The following is a 23628-nucleotide window of genomic DNA, read 5'->3' on the forward strand; positions in this document are numbered from 1 at the left end:
AAACTTGATAAATCAACTCAAACCGTAACCTTGTGAGAAGCGTAAACCCTAACGAGCCATTGAACGAAAATTCTAAACCCTAGACTGCTTTGATACTATGTACTCAATAGTTTTAGAGAGAATAATGATATTATTCAATTAATCAGGCTGAAGATACATATATATATATATAGGCAACTAAGAAACCCTAATCTAGGAGATATAAAATTACAATGAAAGACAACTAATTATAATTAAAATATAAATACATATTATAACAATCTCTTCTTCTTCTTGGACTTCCTCTGTTTCAAAGCTTTCAAGATCATCACTGCTAGCACTTGCTATTGATTCTTCATCAGAATCTTTCTTTCTGGGGTGGGAAGTGCTTGGAAAGTTGCTCGAAATACCTCGCACAAATTGCACGTTTGAGCTTGGAATTTTAAACTTTGAATGAAGAAAGGAGCAAGATTGAGGAGTTGATTTAGCTAACCTTCCAGGTATAATATCGGGGATTTGAACCTTGACACAACATTCCTCAAACAAATCCGAGTTCACAATTGCAGACCAAGAGTTGACAAAAGAAGTTCTTTTTCTGGCAAAATGTTCTGGGAACAGCTTCAACAAATTTGCACGCTTCTTGGAGTCCAATAGGATTTTAGCGTGTGGGGAGGGGATTTTCAATTCTTTTTCAGCATGAATTGTTGGAGATTGGACCATTATCTGATGAGAACTACTGTCGATTGCATTTCCTGGAGAGAGAAAATTGTTGCAAGCATTTACTATCATTTCATTAATGGAGGATCTGTAGCTTCTTCTTTTGAAAGTTGAGCTTCATTGAAAGAGAATGCAAATGGAATCGAGGCATCTTCATGCACGAAACTAATATCCTCATATAGTAAAGCAACTGAAACAACTTCATTGTTGGCGTCAAAGTCCCTTCGAGTATCTTTCGAATGAATATCAAGGGTCATATTTTGCAAATCTAGATTCGCACCAATTAATGGAACATTAGATCGTCTACATTCATGTGGCCCTGAAGTCAGACTGCCACCTACATTCTCTCTCCATAGTAATTTCGACTCCGTGTTCACATCAAACCTCATTATTTTCTTGTTTGTCTTCTCCTTCAGCTACGGTGGGGAACCAGAGTCGAGGGTCGTGGGGAACCAAAGTCAGGGGAAGGCAAGCCTCTAATGAGTTCTGCATCGTGAACTTCCCCCTTTAAGTTGGAAACAGATGGGCTTCTTGAAAAATTTGATGGACTTCAAGATGGCAAAAGCAAAGCCAACTCAAGACTTAATGAATTAAATCCAATCCTTCATCCTGCATAACTTGATTCAAGTGAACAATATCCATTGGAATAGTAAAATCTTTAATGAATAATGCACCTTTGACCTTATTAGGAGGATCAATTAACTCGACGTCTCTAAAATTCAAATAAATGTTTCCCTACTTCTCATCGTAATCTCTATAGTTGATGGCATAAATCCACATAGTTCTTTCTTGATTTGAATTTTAGCTACAGAGACATTAATCTGTTGCTATATTTTCCAAACCTCCAAAGTAAGCTCCAATGGCTTCAACCGTTTTGCCTGCACCAATAATCTAATGGGAGATTTTTTATTTAAATCCAACCTCCATATCCTTTCAGAAATAACAGTCAACTATGCATGAATTTATTCCATTTCTCAAACTTCTGGTGGAACAAACCACATTTGCCATTTGCCTGGTCCTTTAATCATATCCTCCAAAACTCCTTGGTCCAATTTTGTTAAAGCGTTTTCCGCAAACAGATGGTTGACAATGACATTGGTTTGGAAGTAAACTTTTAACATTTTAGCTATCTCTGACAAGTCATTGCACTCAAATAGTCTTGAAACTATCCATAAATGGTTCAAATCTTCTTTGAAAACGTCAGAGTTATTTTGCACCCAAAATCGATCCTTGCTCTATTTATCGGGACAGAGGCTTGCAACAGGCTAGAGTTGGCTTCGGAATCCATACCCTGTTTCTTCCTTGGAAGAATAGGGTTCTTTCAAGCATTCTTTTGCTTCACAATATCTAGATAATTGGATCCTTGTTTCAACAAATCATAGTATGTTGGCTCCCTCCTCGATTTAATTGGCTTGACTAATGCTTCAAAAGTCTTCGGAAACACCATGAGCATTCCAGCAAAGGAATACCAACCTTGTTAGTGAATCTCCCGAAGGGACATGAATAAAATATCGACCCCCTAAAGTTGGTCAAACTACACATCTCATGGTCCATCTCAAGGATGCGCAGAACTTTGACAACTTTGTTACACCTGAGCCATCACGACCATTCCCCATAAAGAAGCATGGAACAGAACCCTAAACCAATTCGGATATACTTTCCACAAACTAAGGTGAGACTTGGAAAGAAGAAGAAGCTTGCTGACTTCTATATCTTCCACGAGAAACATAGAAGAATCATGCCATATGCAAAAAAAGGACCCATTCGCTTTACAACGTTTCATTTGCATGATAAGGACTGATCAGAATCTGAGACAATAGGAGAAAGTGTGGTGGATACGATGGTTGGAATGAGTGTAGAAGAATATAACAGTAATTGGAGCTACTGATCGAAGGAAAAGATGAAAGAGAAGGGGGGAGAATAGAGCACATTTACCTTTGTTCTTGATGTAAACTTCTTACTTTTAGAAATATTTCTTTATATGTTGGGGAGTGTTAGAGTGTTGATCTAACATTTAATTTACCTTCACCCATCAACTTAAGCTTTTTGGTCAATCAATTATTTAATTTAAGCTTTTGGGTCAATCAATTATTTAACATGGTAGCAAAGCAGGTTCAAACCCCTATAATGTCATTTCCTCCCCAATAAATATTGATTTCTACTTGTTAAGTCTTCTACAAATTTTCAATCTCACAAGTGAGAGGGAGTGTTAACATGTTGATATAATTATGTTTACCATAACCCATCAACTTAAGTTTTTCAGTCAATCAATTATAGTTTAACAGGGAACATACAAAATAAGACCAAGGAGATAAGACACCATGCACTACCAAGGGAGGGAGTTACGAAAAAACTCCAATCAAGGTAATCGAGTGTTGGAGCTAATCATAATTGTCCATAACTTCAATGAGAGGTGTTTTTCCCCAAACAATTCTACCTTCATCCACTATTTTTTAGGCGACCCCAAGCACACGCTTAAGGCGAGAGGCGAGGCGCCCAAGGGCCTGTGTGCCTAGTACGTAGCTGGGGCGAGCAATTTCAATAAGGCGCTCGCCTAGTGGTGCCTTACAGCGCCTTGCACCTTGGCCAAGGCGTGTGCCTGGGTGATATTTAGTGTCTTTTTTTTTCTTAACATAATACAATGTTACAACCTAAAGCCCACTATAGCCATGCAACCTACTACTATACAGCCGTCTATGATCATGCAAAAATTAAAAAAAGGAAAACGTGTGACTCTTCCAATTCTCCTCATTTACGTTAGCTATTTTCTGGAAATTTTAAATCTTCCTTCTCATCGTAAGTTTCTGAGGGACTTCCAAGAATAAGGAAAAACTTTTCAGTTCTTCAACTTCTTCAATTCTTCTTGATCTTGGGATGGTGTTGAATTTGACGTTTGATCATGTTTTGAACTTTTATTTTTAGAGTTTTATTCATTTTTATTTATTAGATTACTATTATTAATCTTTGAGGCTTTGACATTTGTATATAAACTTATGTTCTTCTTCTACCTATATTATATATTTATTTATTTAATCATTGTACTTCGCTTCGGTCGGGCGTCGCCTTTTTGTTGCCTCTCGTCTAGAGGCGATCAAGGGACTTTTCGCCTTGAGGCGCGCCTTGCGCTTTGAAAACACTGCCTTCATCTAACCACCATGCCGACAACGATTGTGAAAGTAAAACGATCATCATGAGGGCCACATCACATGGAGCCAAGTTTCTAGCAAAAGAAGCCCCAACTTATTTTATCTAAGTCAATGGATACTCAAATGCCCGATTAAATCTCACTCTTAATATAGGCCATATAGATTTAAAGGTGAGATAACTTGAGATGTTCTATATTTGCAACCTGACATGTGTATTTAGGCTTCCATAATCAGTATACATAATAGGAATTTTAGAGGGATGGATAGGGACCCCACAAAGTTCATCTTGTTGTATTCTTTGTCAGAAGGCAGAGGAAGATCTGGATCATATCCTTGAGCGTTGTGAGCTTGCAATGTTTGTTTGGTAGTTATTTTTCAAACGTTTGGCTCTTTGTTCACTTATTAGAGGGGTATTGGTGGTATGATCGACCTCCTCCATCTGCCTTGTGGGCAGAAAGGTCGCTTTCTTTAGCTCGCCATGGGGTGTGAGATTTTACGGACTTTGTGGGTGAGCGGAATAATATGACTTTCAGAAGGGTGGATAGAGACCCTGGTGAAGTTTGGTTCGTTGTTCATTTTCATGTTTCGTTGTGGGCTTCAATTTTGAAGGTCTTTTGTAACTATTCTATAGGTCTTATTTTGCATAGTTGGAGTCCCTTCCTATAGAGGGATGTCCATTTGTGGACTTAGTTTTTTGTTCGCCCGTGTATTCTTTCATTTTTTCTCAATGAAAGTTGTTCCTATCAAAAAAATCAGTATACAAAATCTCACTTGTTTGGGGCTCTTAATTCTAAACTATATAAGTAAGAGATTGATGTAGTTGATATATTAAGTTGAGGGTCTTTTGTATTGTCTGTTATTGAAGACTTGAAGTTGGCTACATAAACCCAACTTGTTCCGTTTCTGCTTGTTTAGCACGGGCCTTTGGGTTAGTTTAAAACATGTCCAGCAAGTTGCAGGTTGCTCTTGAGTAAGCCTTTGTAATCTCGGCTACTCTGTTTTGCAAGGGATAATTGGCATTTGAATAAAATTCCTCTTAATTTTACACTAGAGATTCTCTAATTTAGGCATCTGAGGCATTGAGGGAAGTGAATTTCCAAGGGGGAAAAATAATTCATGTATCAAGGATCAATTAGATACTTTAAAACTTCATAAACATATTAGACACAATTGAAAATTCAAAAATCTATTAAAAACATTTAAAAACTTTAGGAATCTATTAGACACAACTTTAAAACTTTAGAGACTAGACTTGTAATTTAAACCAAAAACAAAAACCACCCAAAAAGATTTTCATTCATAAGGAGGGGAAGAAAACCAAACAACAAAAACCACCCAAAAAGATTTTCATTCATAAGAAGGGGAAGAATTCCAAGCAAAAGAAATTACTAATAGTCAAATATCCATGAACATTCAAAATATGAATCAATATTTACCTCCACGTGTCCAGCATGGAAAAGATCAAATGCACCATCAATATAAATGATGCGAGCATCTGGTCCTGGACCCTGCAACCATAAGCAAGGGCATACAGTAATTTTTTTTTTCTTTAAAAGGAAACCAGTCTCTTCATTGGATTGATGAAATGAGACTAATGCTCAAATTATAATATATAGATACAAAGAGCAAAAGCAAAACCGGGGATCAGTAGATGCACCAGGGAATCTCAACTAGGTTGACATCCCCTTAGCATCCTCATCTTGTCCATACACCATTGAACAAAATCATTCCATCATCAAAGGAAAATAAAAGGAACAAAGCATACCATGCAGCGTCATTACATTGCAAATACAAAATTTAAGGTGGAAAAATAAATGCATGCCAATTTAAACAAAGGTCTTGAATGCCAAAGTCTTCAAAAGGCTTGAAGAGAGTGCACCAAGAGGAAAATTTCTACAGTAATATTTATCTTACCCTTTTGATGAGAGATTTTATAATATATTGCAAACAAAAAAATCATGCAAGGAGAGGGGAGCTAAAAAATTGAAACAAATAAACAAAGAATTCTTCCCATGATTGTACAAGGTATATAGGATTGAAGTAATAGAACTGAAACAAATCAGAATCAATGAGGCCCATATTTTTCTTCTGTGTAGAAACCAAAACTTACTTAAGCACTTAGGAGTGATTTCTTAAAATCCTGACAACTTTGTTGTAACTATAAATGAAACCTTATTAATATGAAGGAAAATCTTTCAGACCTCATTGATTTTAACAAAAACCGAATGATAACAAAACAATCACAAAAATGCATATATATATGTGCCCCATTTAAGTACATCTATAGCACACAATATTTTAATTTTAAGCTATTGAAGGATAGTTACTTGCTGCTTGCTTACTCAAGACCTTGTTTTCTCTCCATTTCAGGCCTGTCCTTATATTTCGGGTGTTTCCTAGGGTTGGTTATTCAGTCTTAATTCCTTGTTATCTCACTCCACTGCACTTCACATACAGGGTTACTAAAGTTTGTTTAATTGTTTCTCAATTGTGGCACCCCGATGTAGCCTATGAGTGATTAAAGACAGTTCAAGAATCAAACAAGAACTTTATTAGCAATCAAAAATGTGTCAAATACATGAGAGGATCTCCCTATTTATAAGAGTTCTTTTAAAAAAATAAATAAATAAGAAACAATTACATTGATTGAATGAAATATCCAAAAGGGGCCATTCATAGGGAATACAAAAGATGTTTTCAATTTGCAATGAAGAGACTTGGGCGAGAGTAGTACTAAGTTGGGTGACCACTTGGGAAGTCCTTGTGTTGCACCCCTTTAAAAAGCAAACCAGCCCATAATAAAAAGCTCTCTCCTTTCTCCTCTCCTCCTTCTTACCTCTTCTTTCCAACCACTCTCCGGCATATCTCTCTCTCCCCTACCATCATTTTCCTCCTCTGGAGATTTACTCCTATTTGTGCCACTCCATGGAAGTTGAAAGTTGCAAAGTGAATGGATATTTCTTTTGTATTTGGTTCAAATCTGACCGATTCTTCATTGAGGATATGGAAGATCATAAGGTTCTTCCCCTCTCAAGGTCGCAACTGAGTTGGTTTGTGGAGCAAGCCTCAAAGCTTTAATTAAGTCCGAGTAAACTTGCTTTCCTCAACAATGGCAGAGTGTGATGGAATCACAAGGCTATCCAAGTTCATGGATTTTTCCGGTTGGGTTTTGAGATTTGTTGTCTGGCCTTATACTGGAGGTTGCTTTTGTATTCATGTTCCAGAAGGTCCTAAGCAGAAAGGATGGCGTTCATTCATTGAAATGCTTAAAAGTTCTAAAAAAACATGAGGAGGTACGTCAATTATCAAAGGAGCCTTTAACAGCCCTTGCTCATTCCACCAAAGTTATACCAGAGCCAAATTCCCAAAGAAAACAAGGAACAAGTTTCGCGGACGTGGTAAAAGGAAAAGGAGGTATCAAGTTCTTTGCCCCAGAATCATCAATTAAGAGCAATAACAAGCAGATGTAGTCCCCAGTTCCGCAGATGGTAAAACAGAGCAAAAAGACCTTTTGGGTTCAGAAGAATTATGATGTTTTCAAGGAGGATTTCAATAACTTATGGATCATGTCGAGGCTTTTTGTGTTCAATGAATGGAAGGAGATAGCAAAAGTATTGAAAGAGACCTTTCATTCTAGTGTCATTATCAATCCCCTGTTTGCAGATAAAGCCTTAATCAAAGTTGACCAAGGAGATCTGGAAGAGCTGATTGAAGATCCGAGTAAATGGCAGTTAATTGGTCCTTACCACTTACTTTTTGAAAAATGGAATAAGACGACATGGTAGACCTTCAGTTATGAAAGGATTTGGGGGCTGGATATCAATAAAAAATCTTCCACTGGATTATTGGTGTAGAAGCACGTTTGAAGTAATTGGAGCTTACTTTGGAGGTCTCGAATGCATAGCAGCTGAAGCTCTTAATCTCACAAATTGTGCTGAAGCAAAAATCCTAGTTAGAAGAAACCTATGTGGTTTCATGCCCGTAACCATAGAAATTAAGGATGAAACTCGCGACAATATCTTTTTGAATTTTGGTGATATAGAGTGTGGATATTCCCACAATAATTCAAGCTGATTTAATTGTTAATAATTTTTCCAATCCAATAGATTTAGTTCGTCTGAATCAAGTTATGAAGGATGAAGGTATTGCTTCTGATGTTTTGGAACCAGATTGGTCTTTCCTCATATCCACTCAGTCCAAACTGGAGTACTCAAGAAACCCTTATTCATTCCCAAAGAAGGCTCCCCTACAGACGATGCAGAAGAGAGGCATCCTTCATCAATGGTTGGCGCAAACTCATCAGAGGAAAGTGAAAGATCACTTTTAATGAGGAAAGAGAAAAAAGCAGGCGTTCCGGTTTTCAATGGTCGTCCTTCATTGGTACTCGAAAACTCTAAGAAGGTATAAACTACTTCAGCACAAAACGTTTAGAGGTCCCACTCTTCTCAAGACGATGTTGCATTAAATAACAATTTGGATGCTAAAGTTGAAAAGTCTTTATCCTTTCAAAAGATTTCTGCAAACCTGAAAACCTCCCCGTCAACTTAGAAGTCCTTGGAAAGCCGAGAATTTGAAGCTCCCTCAATTACCAAGAGGTGTTTGCATCATCAAGCCATTCCCCAAGCACTTTGCACGAAGGCGAAGATCTCATATCAAATCATGGTCCTTTATCGCAAACTTGGATCTTCTCGAGGATTGTTGTGTTAGACTTCAACTCCCATTTAGCAATCCAGAAAGGTTAGTAAATAATAATTCTAAATGTTATTCTTATGTTCATTTAGTTAACAAAGCATCAGTCCCAAATATTCCTCTCGTGCAAGGTACGCCAACCAATGAGTCTTACATTTCAAGAAGTCTATCACAAGAATTCGATGAACAATCAGTTGCAAGTGTGAGCAGTGAGGAATTTGAGAAAGAAGATCATGAAGATGAACACAAGACAAATGAAGATCTAGTTGGAGTTGACTTGACATTGGATCTTCTATTTCAAGAAGAAGAAGATCAAGGGTTAGAAAAGGTTGAAGATTCTACTCCTTCCCCTCTCAACAATACAGACATTCCTTAGGAACTGCACTCATGCATTTTTGGTAGACTGTGACATTACCCTTGGATAAGCAGGGGTTGTACGTTGTTTGCTCCAGTAAAGTCATTTGAAGTATGTGGGTCACATGAAGATCATCTTGTGGAATATCAGGAGGCTTGGCAATAAACCAAAAAGATTAGCAATTAAAAGATTCTTGGAAAGAATTAATCCGAACCTTGTACTCATTCAAGAAACAAAGAGAGACAGATTTGATTTACCATTCATAAAAAGCATCTGGAGTTCAAAGGACGTGGGTGGGCCTTTGTGGGGGCTTTAGGTAGGTTAGGAGGCATTCTGACAATGGGGATGAAGGTAAAATATCAGTTTCAGATGTATATAAAGCTGAATTCTCTTTAACTATAAAATGTCAAACAGTTTGTAAGAAAATGTGTTGGATAACAAACGTGTACGGTCCAAATATCTATAGAGAAAGAGAAAGACTTTGGATTAAATTGTCTTCCTTAGTTGAACGTTGTGAAGATCCATGGAGCCTTGGGGGAATTTAATTGCATCAGACGAAGGCATGAGAGATTTCCAATGGGAAGAGCAACAGGAGAAACCAGACAGTTTAACAACTTCATCAGTGAATCTAATTTGTTTGAACTTCCTCTGTCCAATAGTAGATATATATGGTCAAGAGAAGGTGAAGTGGTGTCAAGATCTCTCATTGATAGATTCTTTATTTCTAATAATTGGGATGAGATCTTTGTGGATTCGAGAGTATCGAGGCAAGTACGTATAATTTCATATCACTTCCCCCTTTTGTTTGAAGCTGGGGCTTTTGAATGGGGGCCATCTCCATTTAAATTTTGTAATAGCTGGCTGATTAATAAGGAGTGATGTCGGGTGATTGAAAGATCTTTGGAAGTAGTGGGACAGCAAGGGTGGGCTGGGTTTATTTTCTCTGCCAGACTAAGAGGACTAAAACAGTCCCTAAAAAGATGGATAGCAGATTATGAGAAAAACCAGAAAATTAAGGAAGATTCTTTATTATAAGAAATTAAAAGAAGAGACCTACAAGCTGAATGTTATGAGGATTTCTCAGTGGAAGAAGAAGTTAGAATTTCTCTGAAGGCAGACCTGATAACTTTATATCAATCAGAGGAAAGAAATCTCATTCAAAAGAGCAAGTTGAAGTGGATAAATTTGGGAGATGAGAATACAGCCTTTTTTCACCATTTCCTTGCAGCCAAAAAGAGAGAGTTTAATTTCAGAACTAATTAATGAACAAGGAATTCCAACCAAGTCCTTCAGAGAAATAGAAGAAATTATTTTCGGGTATTATTCCAATCTCAAAATGTTTGGGTACTCACTCTATACCCTTGAATTTGGACTGGCCAAGAGTTTCTATCGAGCAAAATAGTCAATTGGTGACCAGATTTAGTCCACCAGAAATTAAAAGTGCAATCAATGCACTGGGAAAGAATAAATCACCAGGTCCAGATGCCTTTACCATTGAATTCATCCTTTTTTTTTTTTTTTTTTGAAAAAGAAACGGCCTTTATTAATCAATATAATTAGTACAAGAGATGAGTACTTTGATAATAAAGGCAAATACAAGGAAATCAATCAGGAAACCAAAGGATCAGTAGGTGCACCTGAGTATCTCAACTAGATTGACACCCCCATAGCACTCTCATCATATCCAATAAATTGAGAATGTCAACAAAGGCTAAAATAAGAGTAGTCTAATAAAGCAATACAATTTGAATGTTGCAACCAAACAAAATATAGAGCTAGGCTATAGAAATCTAAATTACATCAAGAAGCTAACACAAATAAGAGTACTAAAGAAAGCGAAGCTGCTGTCTCTATTTCTGATGCTTCGATTAATCTTCCAATTGACAAAAAGATTGCCAATTTAAACTTATGTCTTGCAAGGAGTAGGCTTCAAAGCAATTAGAAATGGAGCACCAAAGCGAGGCATTGAGCTTTGCTGCCTCAAAGCAATTATACCAAGGAGTTTCAATCCCATTGAATATTCTTTTATTTCTTTCAAACCAGATTTCAACCAGCATTGCTTTTACTCCATTAGTACATAGTAAATTGGAGTATTTCTTCGGAATAGGACCTGAAAGTAGCTGATGAACATTGCATCTAAAGGAAAAATCAAAGACCCAAGAAGTGTTGAAGCACTTAAGGAATTTCATCCAGCAGCTGAAGGCAAAACAGCAGTCAAAAAATAAATGTTGGAGGTCTTCTTCGGCTGATTTACAAAGGACATACCAATTGGGGGAAATAGAAAAACAAGGCAGCTTTTTTTGCAGCACCGATGAACAATTTAGGGTTCCAAATAGCATTATCCAAACAGTTATATTAACCCTTCGAGGGCTGTTAGACTTCCATAGACTCTTGTGAAGGCTGGTTGATAATGGGGTGGTCTCGGAAAGATGGTTAAACAGGGGTTTTACTAAAAAAGAGCCATGTTTTTCAAGGGACCAAATGCGAATGTCTTCCTTATTGGATATTCTTTGCCTCAGCCAATAATGCTAGTAAGGCTTGGAACTCTAAAATCTCATCATCTTTTAGGTCTCTTCTGAAGTTTAGAGTCCAAGAAGAGGTGTGATAGTCCCAATATTGTGATAACGAACCATTTGGAAGCAATGTTAGTCTGAAAAGGGAAGGAAATCTGTCTTTTAACTGAAAAGAGTCCAGCCAAGGGTCATGCCAAAATGCAATTCTGGTTCCATTCCCTTCTTTAAAGACTGCCAACTTCTCAATAATCAACCAAGATCTTGAAATACTTATCCAAGGGCTTCGAAGACTACAATGAACCTTGCTGGAAATATGCCAACCAAAAAGACTGCTACCATGTATACTCAAAATAACTTGGCTCCAAAGGGAAGGTTGCTCTTTTAGGAATCTCCAACCCCATTTGGCTAATAAGGCCATATTTTTAGCTTTTAAACCTCCAATTCCGAGTCCCCCATCAGCTTGATTCTTAGAAACTAGCTCCCATTTTGCTAGATGATTTATCTTTCCCCCTTTAAAACCTTCCCAAAAGAAGTTTCTGATGATTTTTTCAATGGTTGAAATCACTTTTTTAGGCATCAAGAAGGAGGACATATAGTAAGTTGGGAGGTTGGCAAGGACTGAGTTGCATAAGGTAGCTCTTCCCCCTCTTGATAAGTTGTATCTTCTCCACTTGTCAAGTTTTTTGTGAACTTTATCAATGACCGGTTGCCAAAACAATAATTTCTTTGGGTGCCCCCAAGAGGAAGGCCTATATATATGAAAGGTAGGTGTGTTAATTGGCAACACAGTCTTGAAGCCACTGCCCTTAACATAGAATCTTCAATATTTATCCCACAAATGGCAGATTTTTCCCAATTAACTTTCTGCCCCGAACACCACTCAAACAAAGTAATAGATTTTTTGAGATTGTCTAGCATGTCATCATCATACTTGCAAAAGAGTAAAGTGTCATCAGCAAACTGGAGAATAGAGAGATGTACCTTGTTTTTTCCAACCACAAAGCCTTCAAACAGCCCTTTTTCATGAATTCTATCAACCAAAACACGAAGCAAGTCACTTACCAAGAGGAAGAGGAAGGGGGATAGGGGGTCCCCTTGCCTAATTCCCTTGTAGCCTTAATCCTTCCTCTTGGTCTTCCATTAATGAAGATGGAGAACATTGGGTTAGTGATGCAGCCCAAAATCCAAGTTATTTTTCAAGAAAATCCCAATCCACTCTATCAAAAGCCTTTTCAAGATCAAGCTTTAAAATCCAACCCTTCTTCTTCTTAATTCTGTAGTGTACTACGACCTCAATAGCTATTAAGACCGGATCAAGGATTTGTCTCCCTTCAATGAAAGCACTTTGAGTTTGACTTATAAGGCTAGGCATTACTTTCTTGAGCCTCTCTGCAAGTACTTTAGCTATAATCTTATAGATTATAGTAGATAAGCTAATGGGTCTGAAATATTTCACTAAAACTGCCTCTGATTTTTTCTGACTTAAACAAATAAAATTTTCTTTGATGCAAGAATTGAGCTTCCCATTTCGGTAGAAATCATCAAAAATACTTTTTATATTGTCCTTTAGAAGCTCCCAAAATTTTAGTATGAATTCAATTGTGAAGCCATCCGGTCCTGGAGCTTTGTTTGTTCCCAACATCTTTACTGCTTCTTTAATTTCTGTCAAATTAAATCTGGAAATCAGCCCCAAATTCTGATCTGAAAAGACCCTTGGCCAGCTCAGATTCTGAGATATATATCTCAATCCTTGACATTTTGAGTATAGATTGCTGTAAAAAACAATAATTAGGGATTCCACTTCTCTGAAATTCTTTGTAGCTTCCCCTTGGTCATTGATTAACGCCGTTATTAGGTTTTTCCTTTTCTTGGCAGCAAGAAAACGGTGGAAGAAGGCTGTATTTTCATCACCCAATTGTAACCAATTCAGTTTGCTTTTTTGAATAAGGTTTCTTTCCTCTGTTTGGTAGATGGAAACTAATTCTGCTTTTAGGGAGATTCTTAAATCTTCCTCAAGAGAGGGTTCCTCTTGAGACTCCATAATTAAATCTCTTCTTCGAATTTCTTCTAGTAGTGTCTCTTCATTAGCTTTCAGCTGCTTGGTTTTTTCAGCATACCATCTTTTGAGGGCTTGTTTCAACTTTCTTAGTCTGATTGAGAAATTAAAACCAACCCACCCTTGCTGAATTTCCAGACTTAGAGAACGTTCAATAATTCTGCAACATTCCTTATCAAGTAGCCAACTATTGCAAAATCTAAAAGGGGAGGGGTCCCATTCAATAGCTCCAGCTTCAAACAAGAGAGGGAAGTGATCAGAAAGTTTAATAGGCCCTACACAAAGTGCATTCATTGAAGGTAGACAAATTTTTGACCCAGTTCTTATAGCAAATGAGGCAGTGGAGTATAGAGCCAAGAAGAAAAAAGGTTGGATTTTAAAACTTGACCTTGAAAAAGCCTTTGATAGAGTAGATTGGGAGTTTCTTGAAAAAATTCTTCAGGGAAAAAACTTCCACCCCAGATGGATTACTTGGATTATGGGTTGTATTTCTAACCCAAGATTCTCCATATTCATTAATGGAAGACCAAGAGGAAGAATAATGGCTACAAGGGGAATTAGGTAAGGGGACCCCCTCTCTCCTTTCCTATTTCTTTTAGTTAGCAAGTTTTAAACACTTTGATTGCCAGAATCCACGAAAAAGGGAAGTATAAAGGTTTTGTGGTAGGAAAAGATAATATTCATGCTTCCATTCTTCAATTTGCAGATGACACTTTGTTGTTTTACAAATATAATGATGAAATGCTTGATAACCTTAGAAAAACTCTTGGACATTTTGAGTGGTGCTACAGACAGAAAATTAATTGGGAAAAATCTGCTCTTTGTGAAATTAATATTGAAGACAAGCTGCAGACAGTAGCCTCAAGGCTAAATTGTAAAATAGAGCACCTCCCTTTTTCATACCTCGGCCTTCCTTTGGGCGGCTACCCTAAAAAAATAGAGTTTTGGCAGCCGGTAATTGATAAATTGCAGAACAAATTGGACAAATGGAGAAGGTATGACTTGTCGAGAGGAGGAAAAGCAACACTTTGTAAATCAGTTCTCTCTAATTTACCAACTTACTATATGCCTTCCTTTTTTATGTCAGAAAAGGTGGTCTCAATTCTAGAAATAATCATAAGGAATTTCTTTTGAGAGGGCCACAAAGGTGGTAAGATAAATCACTTGGTGAAATGGGAGATTGCCTCTAGAAAGCAAGATGGAGGCCTTGCGTTAGGAGGATTGAAGGTTAGAAACTTGGCATTTTAACTAAGTGGGAATAGTGATGGTTATTATTTTCAGTTTAATTTTCAGTTTATCCTTCGGTTGTAAGCTTTGTCATTTGCAAGGTCCTCTTCATTTTGTACTTGGCTATGGATTCTAGTCCTTCTAGAAGATGATGAGAATGCTAGGGAGGTGTCAACCTAGTTGAGATGTCCTGGTGCATTTGCTGATCCTTTTTGTGCTTTTTAGTGTGTTGGATTGTTTTTGCACTTTATGTTTGTTTCCTTCCTTTCACTTGTAACATCTTTCATTATCTTAATGAAGTGGTTTGTTTCTTGTTAAAAAAAAAAAACTAAGTGGGGATGGCGATTTATGCCGAAAATACTTCTCTTTGAAGTCAAGTTGTTAAAAGTATTCATGGAAGAAGTCTCTTTGATTGGCACACTTCAGGAAAGGTTAAGTGTAGTCTTCGTAGCCCTTGAGTAAGTATTTCCAGATCGTGGATGAAAGTGGAAGTGCTGGCAGCTTATAAATTAGGAAATGGCAGCAAAATAGCCTTCTGGCTTAACCCCTTGGTAGATAGAATTCCCATTAAGAACAACTTCCCGTCCTTGTTTGGAATAGCCATAAACCCAAATGGTTCAGTTTCGAATCATTGGGATCATCACACTTCTTCTTGGTCCATCACCTTTAGAAGACTCTTAAAAGAAGAAGAGATTATAGATTTCCAAAATTTGCTAATCATTGTTTCCAAGAAAGAGTTAAAGAATTGCCAAGATTCACGTTCGTGGTCCCTTGAAGCTAGTGGCTCCTTCTCAGTAAAATCATTGGTCAAGCATCTTTCCTTGGCTTCACCACTCGATAATTGCCTTCAGAAAGCATTATGGAAGTCCAATTGTCCTCGGAGAGTGAATATTACAGTTTGGATCATGCTATTTGGGGCACTTAACTGTTCTTCAATTTTACAACAAAAGTTGCCTTCTCATCATTTGTCTCCCAATCGGTGCTTTATGCAGATTAGAAGGGGAAGACCTCCAATACATATTCTTTGACTGTGCCTATGTGCCTATGCCATTAATTGTTGGAGATCTCTTTCTGAAGGCTTCAATATTCATTGGGTCTTTGATAATGTTTTCAAGAACAATGTGCAGCAGATGCTTATAAAGCCATTCTTCAAGAAGTCTCCAAATCTGTTGTGAACTAATGCAGTAAAAGCTTTGCTTGTTGAACTATTGTTTGAAAGAAATCAAAGAGTGTTCCAAGATAAGAAAACTCCTTGGTTTGCTCGTTTTGAGGCTGTTAGACTCAATAATTCATTATGGTGCTCTCTTTCTAAAACCTTTGCAGGTTACTCTTTAAAAGATATAAGCTTAAATTGGCAGGCATTCATACTCGATGACTGACTGAAGCTGGAAGCTGTTGGATTCTATTTTACAGCATAGTGTGGTCTTGTCTTAGGATATTGCTATCGTTTTTCTCTGTCTTTGGTTTTTCGTTAAAGAAGTTTTGGTTGAACGTTGTCTCTTGTATCTCTTTTATTTCTTTGTAAGGTTTCCTTTTTAGCATTGATCATTGAGTTAGTTTGTTGGATATGATGAAGGTGCTAAGTGGGTGTCAACCCAGTTGATATGTTCGGGTGTACCTCCTGATCCTTAGATCTTAGAATTTATGTTTCAAGTACATAACTCCTGTACTTTGAGCATTAGACTCTTTTATTTATATGAATAAAAAAGACTTGTTTCCCTTTCAAAAAAAAAATTTGCAATAAGAAAAAAAACTATGGCTTTTTATAATCGTATACAGTTTTTTAAAAAGCCCTCTTGGGCGCGTGCCTAGACCCAAGACGCAGGTCTGGCACCTTGCCTTGGAAAAGCGAGGCTCACAAAATAAGGCATGCCTTAGGCGCACGCCTTTTGTGAAGCCCCAAGGATCAAAACCCTGCGCTTTGGAGCTTTTCAATTATTTTTAAAAAATAGTCATAATTAAGGATTTTCCTTCTTTATTAACTAAAAGGATTAAGTTTATCAAACCTAAATGCAAAATTTCTTGTGTTTTGGGTCCTTTTTTCCATATTTCCCTTCAATTATACTCTCTTTTTAATGTAATATTTTTATATATAGTGCGCCTCACAAAAAAAAAAAAATAATAAAAAATCCGCGCTTTTTTGTGCGCCTTACGCCTAGGCTCCAGAGGACCATTGCACCTTAAGGCGCCTTGGGCATTTAAAAACACTGGTTGTATATCTTTACACCAAACAAAAACATTAGAGATGGCGGAGTCTATAAAATCCTTTGAAGTCTTGTTTTTATTCTAGAAGGTTCGAGCACTTATTTCGTCCCAAACCTTCCACAAAACTGCAGATATTATGTAAATCCATAAGTGTTCTTTTGAGACTTTGAAAGGTAGATCAATGAATAGAAAACGGAGCCAACATTAAGTAGCACTTGGGGAAACCACAGACCAATTAAAAGCTGTAAATAATCCCAACCAAATCCCATTTGTAAAGGGGCAATTGAAGAATAAATGGTGGATGGAGGATTGGGCCTTGGCGGTTCAAAGGTGAAAAACTTGCTATTAGCCAAATGGGGTTGGAGATACTTCAACGAAGAAAACTCCCTTTGGCATCAAGTCATCAGAAGCATACATGGAAAAGACTTGTTTAATTGGCACACAGCTGGAAAATCTAGTCTAAGCCTTCGAAATCCTTGGATTAGTATATCAAGAGCTTGGGTAAAAGTTGAAGGTTTAGCAGTCTACAAGCTTGGTAAAGGCAGTAGAATCGGATTTTGGCTGGACCCTTGGGTTGACAAGCCGCCATTGAACGTGCTCTTCCCAAAAATCTTCAAGATTTCCCTTAAGCCACAAGGTTCTATAGCAGAATATTGGGACAGCATTCATTTTTCATGGTCAGTTTTCTTCCGAAGACTCCTGAAGGATGATGAGCTGGTTGAATTCCAGAATCTTATTGGGTTGATATCTGGGAAAAAGGTGTTGGACAGCCCCGACAAACGCTTTTGGTCAATAGGATCCAGGGGATCTTTCTCGGTCAAACCATTGGTCAATCACCTCCAAACTTCATCCCCACTAGAAAGAGGATTGGAAAAGGCAATTTGGAAGACCAAGAGCCCGCGTCATGTTAACATAACGATTTGGATAATGATTTTTGGATCTTTTAATTGCTCGGAGGTATTACAAAAGGAAATTCTCATTCCATTGTTTGTCTCCTACAATGTGCCCTCTCTATATGACAGCAAGCGAAACCCAGCAGCATATATTTTTTTATTGTTCCTATGCTGCTAAATGTTGGCAGAGCTTATTTAAAGATTTTCGGCACAAGTTGGGTATTTGGCAGCTCCCTTCGAGATAATATTTTGCAGAATCTGGTGGGTCCTCTGCTGAAGTCAGGTTCCAAATTGATTTGGAATAATGCAGCCAAAGCATTGTTAACAGATTTGTGGTTCGAGAGAAATCAAAGAGTTTTCCATGATAAAGTAACTCATTGGCAAAGATCATTTCGAGATAGCAAGGCTTAACGCTTCCTCATGGTGTTATCTATCCAAATACTTTGAAGAATACTCAGTGCAAGACATAAGCTTAAACTGGAGCTCATTTCTTAAGCAAGACTGTTAATTTTTGTTTATTTACTTTTTATCATGTGATGTACGGGTTTAGGTGCTGTTAGGTTTTAGTTCGGAGTATTTTGTGGAGTCTACCAGTTGTTTTAACAGTTTTCTTGTTGTCCATTGTAGTCGGATACTTTGTAATTTGTTGTTTGGATACTTTACTTGGAGATGATGTGGGCGCTAAGGGGGTGTCAATCTAATTGAGATGTCCGGGTGCACCTTCTAATCGTCTATTTTTTACTTTGAGCATTAGCCTCTTTTCATTATGTCAATGAAAAGTTTTATTTCCATTTCAAAAATAAATAAATAAATGGTGGATGGATTCATTGTTGGTTTGGCAGAGCCGCAGAGGCAACACCAAGATGGAGATGTGTTGAGCCAAGGGCAACGAATCTGGAGTCTATCCATAGCATTAAGACGAGTTTGTGACTTCCAACAAAAGGAATTTACTCGTTTGGGGCAGGGGCAGCTCTAAATCTTCTTGTACAAATCCTTTGCTGTAGAGAGTCCACTTGAGGTGAGGAGTGTATAATGATTTTGTGAAAAACTTTAGTATCAAGCTTCCAAGTCCATGTGTCACTCTAAAATCTCATCATCTTTGAGGTGTCTTCCAAAATTAAGGATCAAGTACATTGTTCAGAATTCCAAACATCTTCCACAGAGGCAAGATGAAAAAGCTTGGGAAATTTCTTGCTTAAGGGTGTCATCCCCAATCCAAGTGTCATGCCAAAAGGCTGTAGAAGAACCATTGCCAATGTTACATTGAATATTACCACAAGCAAGGTCTTTCTGTTTCAGTATGTAACTCCAAGGACTTCTTGTGGATGTATGTCGATTTTAAGGAGCTTTCAAATTAAAGTGATGAGAACCAAATTTGGGTTTAATCGGATTTCTCCAGAGGGCATCCTTTTCATGATAAAAATGGCAAATCCATTTTGCAAGGAGGGCCCTATTTTGTTGCTTTATGTCAATGATCCCCATCCCCTTCTTCCAAGGGTTTCTTAAGGTTATCCCACTTCATGAGGTGGCATAATTTGTTGCCCCTATATCCTGACCACAGAAAATTTCTAAAACACTTATCTAGGCCCTCTGCCACTTTAAATGGAACATGGTAGAGGGATAAAAAGTAAATTCGTTGATTGGATAACGTAGCATTCAAGAGTGTCAATCTAGCTCCTTTAGAAAGATGGTTGTTTTGCCAAGAGTGTAGTCGTTTTTCAATCTTGTCCATAACAGGCTGCAAGAAAGATATTGAAGATGGCTTCCCATATAAAGGGACCATGATACTGAAGATGGCTTACCATAACCGGCCATTGACCCACCTAGCACAAAGATGTTGCTGCCCAGTTGGAGAAGAAAGAAGACTTCTTATAAGCAAAAAGCTGAATTGCATAGACTTGTTAACAATTTCTTGACTCTTTTATTGTTTATCTAAGGTTATTTTTGGTCTTCTCGGGCAAGTATTTAATGCTGGTTGAAGGCCATCATTTTAAGTACTGTAATACATTGTTTTCATTCGTCTTGGCACCACAACCATACTAGTAAGAGCTTAACATATAATGAAATTTCAGAGAGAGGCACATACAGTTGCCCATAGTGATTCAAACAACTAGCATTGAAGAGAAGTACAAACCTTCCCATTGGAAAATTGAACAATTCTACGAGAAGTTGGTAAGAAATGAGAGATGCGAGTTCCAGTTCCAGATCCACCATCGTCAAGTTTTTGGCTGTGACCATGACTAAATTGTCTTTGTAATGATGAATGATTTTGATTGTCACTAATAGATCTCTCTCTTACACAGAGGAGCATGCGACCTGTAAATGATATGATATTATCAAAAAGACTATTCAAACAGGATAAAGCAATCAAGAAGCTGAATGCAATATGATGCCGTACGGTTTGTTAGGTGTTTAAATGTTGGGGCTCTCTTTGTAATCTAGCATTTTAGCTTAGCTATTTTATTTCATTAGTTAGCTTGTTGGTAAATTACTATGGTTAATATCAATTCACCATCCTTGTATATATAATGGTCATGGCTCCCCCTTTTGTACAACCTTTTGTTGGATAATTATCAAAATTTTCAAGAAGCTTGTTGATTATTCAAGAAATTTCTTTGAGACAATTTACGGTCATTGGATCTTACCCTTTGTCCAAGATCAATTCATAGCCACTAGATCTTTCTACATCTCTCTAGGACAATTGAAGAACAATTTCGAGCCATTGGATTTGTTTGATGGTTAAGTTTCTTTGGGCTATAAATAGGTGAAGACCCATGGTTGCCAAACCATCCCAAAATTCTCCAACAAGTGAGAGATAAAATAGGGAGAGTTTCTTCTTGTAAGAGAGCTTAGTATTCCCCTATAAGAAAGAAAGTTTGTAACTTCTATTTTTATAGTGGAATTTTTCTATCCTTGCCCGTAGCTTTTACCCTAATTTGTTTAGGGATTTTCCATGTAAAATCACTATGTGTTACTCTCTCCATTCTTCTTCTTCATGATTATTATTCTTAATCTATTTTAGCTACGATCCTACTCTAATTGGTCAGAACCCTTTTTGTAACAAGTGGTATCAGAGACTGGTTTGGTTTTGGGTGTTAATATCTACTTATCGTGTGCTCTGTGGTTGCCACTAATAAGTGGATCCTTCACATCAGAAAATAAGTAAGATATTTTTCACTTGAATTAAAAGAAGTAAGATATTTTTCACTTGAATTAAAAGGCACGATCGAGGATTGTTTACAATTCGTGATAGAAGTAAAGGCAGCAAAGTTCAAGATTGAGAAGTTCAAGGGAACTAATTTCTTGTTGTGGAAGTTGAAGATGAAGGCTTTCTTGAGAAAAGATAATTGCCTTGCAGCCATCAATGAGAGGCCAGCGAAGATCATAGATAATAAAAGATGGAACGAGATGGACGGAAATGCTATGGCAAACATTCATTTAGCGTTAGCTGATGATGTATTGCCAAGCATTGAGGAGAAGAAAACCGCAAAGGAGATTTGGGACCACCTCACAAAATTGTATGAGACCAAATCACTTCACAACGAGATTTTCCTTAAGAGGAAGTTGTATGCTCTTCAGATGTCAAAATTCACTTCAATGACAGAGCATATGAACACGTTAAATACTCTATTTTTTCAACTCACATCGTTGGATCATAAAATAGAGTCAAATGAACGTGTTGAACTTCTACTTTAAAGGCTCCCTAATTCGTACGATCAACTTGTCAAATAATGTTCTTACCGACTATCTAAGCTTTGATAATATGCAGCTGCTGTCTTGGAAGAGGAAAATCGACGTAAGAACAAAGAAGATAAGTTGGTAAGTTCACAACAGCCTTGGCAGTGCAAGAGGCAGATCAACAGAATATGGCTCAAATGGGAGCAAAATTCAAGGAAGGTCAAAATCACAAAGTGCTACAATTGTGGAAAGAAGGGACATCTGAAGAAGGATTGTTGGAATCTAAACAAGAAAGATTCCAATCCTCAAGGAAATGTAGCAAACACCTTAGATGAAGATGGTGTCTTGTCTTGTGAAGCAGTGACAACTATGAAAGACAAGAAAAGAATGGCTAATGTATGGTTCTTCCACTCAGGAGCCACTTATCACATGACCTCTCGTTGAGAATGGTTCCATCATTATGAACTTGCCTCTGGAGGATCTGTGTTCAGTTGTAATGAACATGCCTTGATGATTGTCGGTAGTGAAACTATCAATTTGAAGTTCCATGATAATACAGTTCGCACGATTCAACAAGTGCGGCATGTAGAAAGCTTGAAAAAGAACTTGTACTCATTAAGTCAACTTGATGAACTTGATTGCAAAGTTGTAGTTGGGAAGGAAATCATGAAGGTGATTCAAGGTGCGCTAGTACTTATGAAAGGAAGAAAGGTGGATGCAAACTTGTACATATTGGAAGGAGAAACTTGGCAAGGAGGATCATCAGTTGCTTCAAGTAGTTCAAGTAAAAGGCTCTCGATGATGTGGCATCAGAAACTTGGATACATGTCTGAACAAGGATTAAAAGTTCTTGCAGAGCAAAATCTACTTGCAGGCTCCCTAAGGTGTCTTTACCCTTTTGTGAGCATTGTGTTACAAGTAAGCAACACTATTTTAAAGTTCAACATATCAAATTCTAGAACTAAAGTGATTCTAGAATTGGTTCATCCTGATGTGTGGCAAGCACCAGTTACATCTCTAAGAGGAGCAAGGTACTTTGTGTCCTTTATAGACAGAAGGTGTTGAGTGTATCCCATCAAGAAAAAGGCAAATGTGTGTTTAGTCTTCAAAGTATTCAAAGCTCAAGTAGAACTTCAATCTGGTAAGATTAAGTGCTTGCGGAAAAATAATGGAGGAGAATATACAAGCAACGAGTTTGCACAATTTTGCAATCAAGAAGGCATTAAGAGCTAGTTCACTACTGCTCACACTCCTCAACAAAATGGAGTGGCAAAGCGGATAAACATAACCTTGTTAGAGAGAACAAGAGCAATGTTGGGAGCTATAGGCTTAGAGAAAAATTTCTAGGCAGAAGCAGTCAAATACCGCCTTTTATGTAGTGAACCGTGCTCCATCAACTACAACTGAATTGAAGACACCAATGCAGATGTGGACCGGCTGATTATTCGAACCTCCATATATTTGGAAGTCCGATGTACATAATGTACAATGCCCAAGAAACTACAAAGCTGGATCCAAAATCCGACACATCCCTATCGATGATAACCTTGTCGGCAATGGGATCCCACAAGCGATACCCATTCACACCATCAGCATACCTCAAGAATAAACATCTCCTAATTGCAAGTTTTTCAAGAAAGTGAAAGATTGTTGGATAATTATCAAAAATTTTCAAGAAGCTTATTTATTATTCAAGAAGTTTCTTTGAGACAATTTTTGGCCATTGGATCTTACACTTTGTGCAAGATCAATTCGTGGCCATTAGATCTTTCACATATCTCTAGGAAAATTGGAGCCATTGGATCCTTCACATCTATCAAGAACAATTTTGAGCCATTGGATTTGCTTGATGGCCAAGTTTCTTTGGGCTATAAATAGGTGAAGACCCATGGTTGCCAAACCTTCCCAAAATTCTCCAACAAGTGAGTAAGATAAAATAGAGAGAGTTTCTTCTTGGAAGAGAGTTTGATGTTCCTCTATAAGAAAGAAAGTTTGTAACTCCTATTTTTATGGTGGAATTTTCTATCCTTACCCGTGGTTTTTACCCTAAATTTGTTTAAGGGATTTTCCACGTAATATTACTATGTTGTTCTCTCCATTCTTCTTCTTCATTATTATTATTTTCAATCTACTTTAATTGTGATCTTACTCTATTTGGTCATAATCCTTT

General features: G+C 37.4%; 1 protein-coding gene across 3 annotated transcripts in view; it reads right to left on the minus strand.

Annotated features, from left to right (window-relative positions):
• The window catches only part of LOC120090224 (ethanolamine-phosphate cytidylyltransferase), a 55253-nt gene that overhangs the window by 27404 nt on the left and 4221 nt on the right, over positions 1-23628 (minus strand). For all 3 annotated transcript variants that reach the window (XR_016524616.1, XM_039047774.2, XM_090307265.1), the window contains exons 3-4: positions 19915-20096; positions 5279-5350 (exon numbers count right to left, since the gene is read on the minus strand). Coding sequence is in view for 2 of the 3 variants with exons in the window: in XM_039047774.2 (XP_038903702.1) it covers positions 5279-5350; positions 19915-20096 (254 nt within the window). In the remaining variant the exon portion in view is untranslated. The remainder of the gene's footprint in view (positions 1-5278; positions 5351-19914; positions 20097-23628) is intronic.

The sequence above is a fragment of the Benincasa hispida genome, chromosome 11 (genome assembly GCF_027475165.1).
Source record: "Benincasa hispida cultivar pf3 chromosome 11, pf3_genome.v1.1, whole genome shotgun sequence".
NCBI classification, from domain to species: domain Eukaryota; kingdom Viridiplantae; phylum Streptophyta; class Magnoliopsida; order Cucurbitales; family Cucurbitaceae; genus Benincasa; species Benincasa hispida.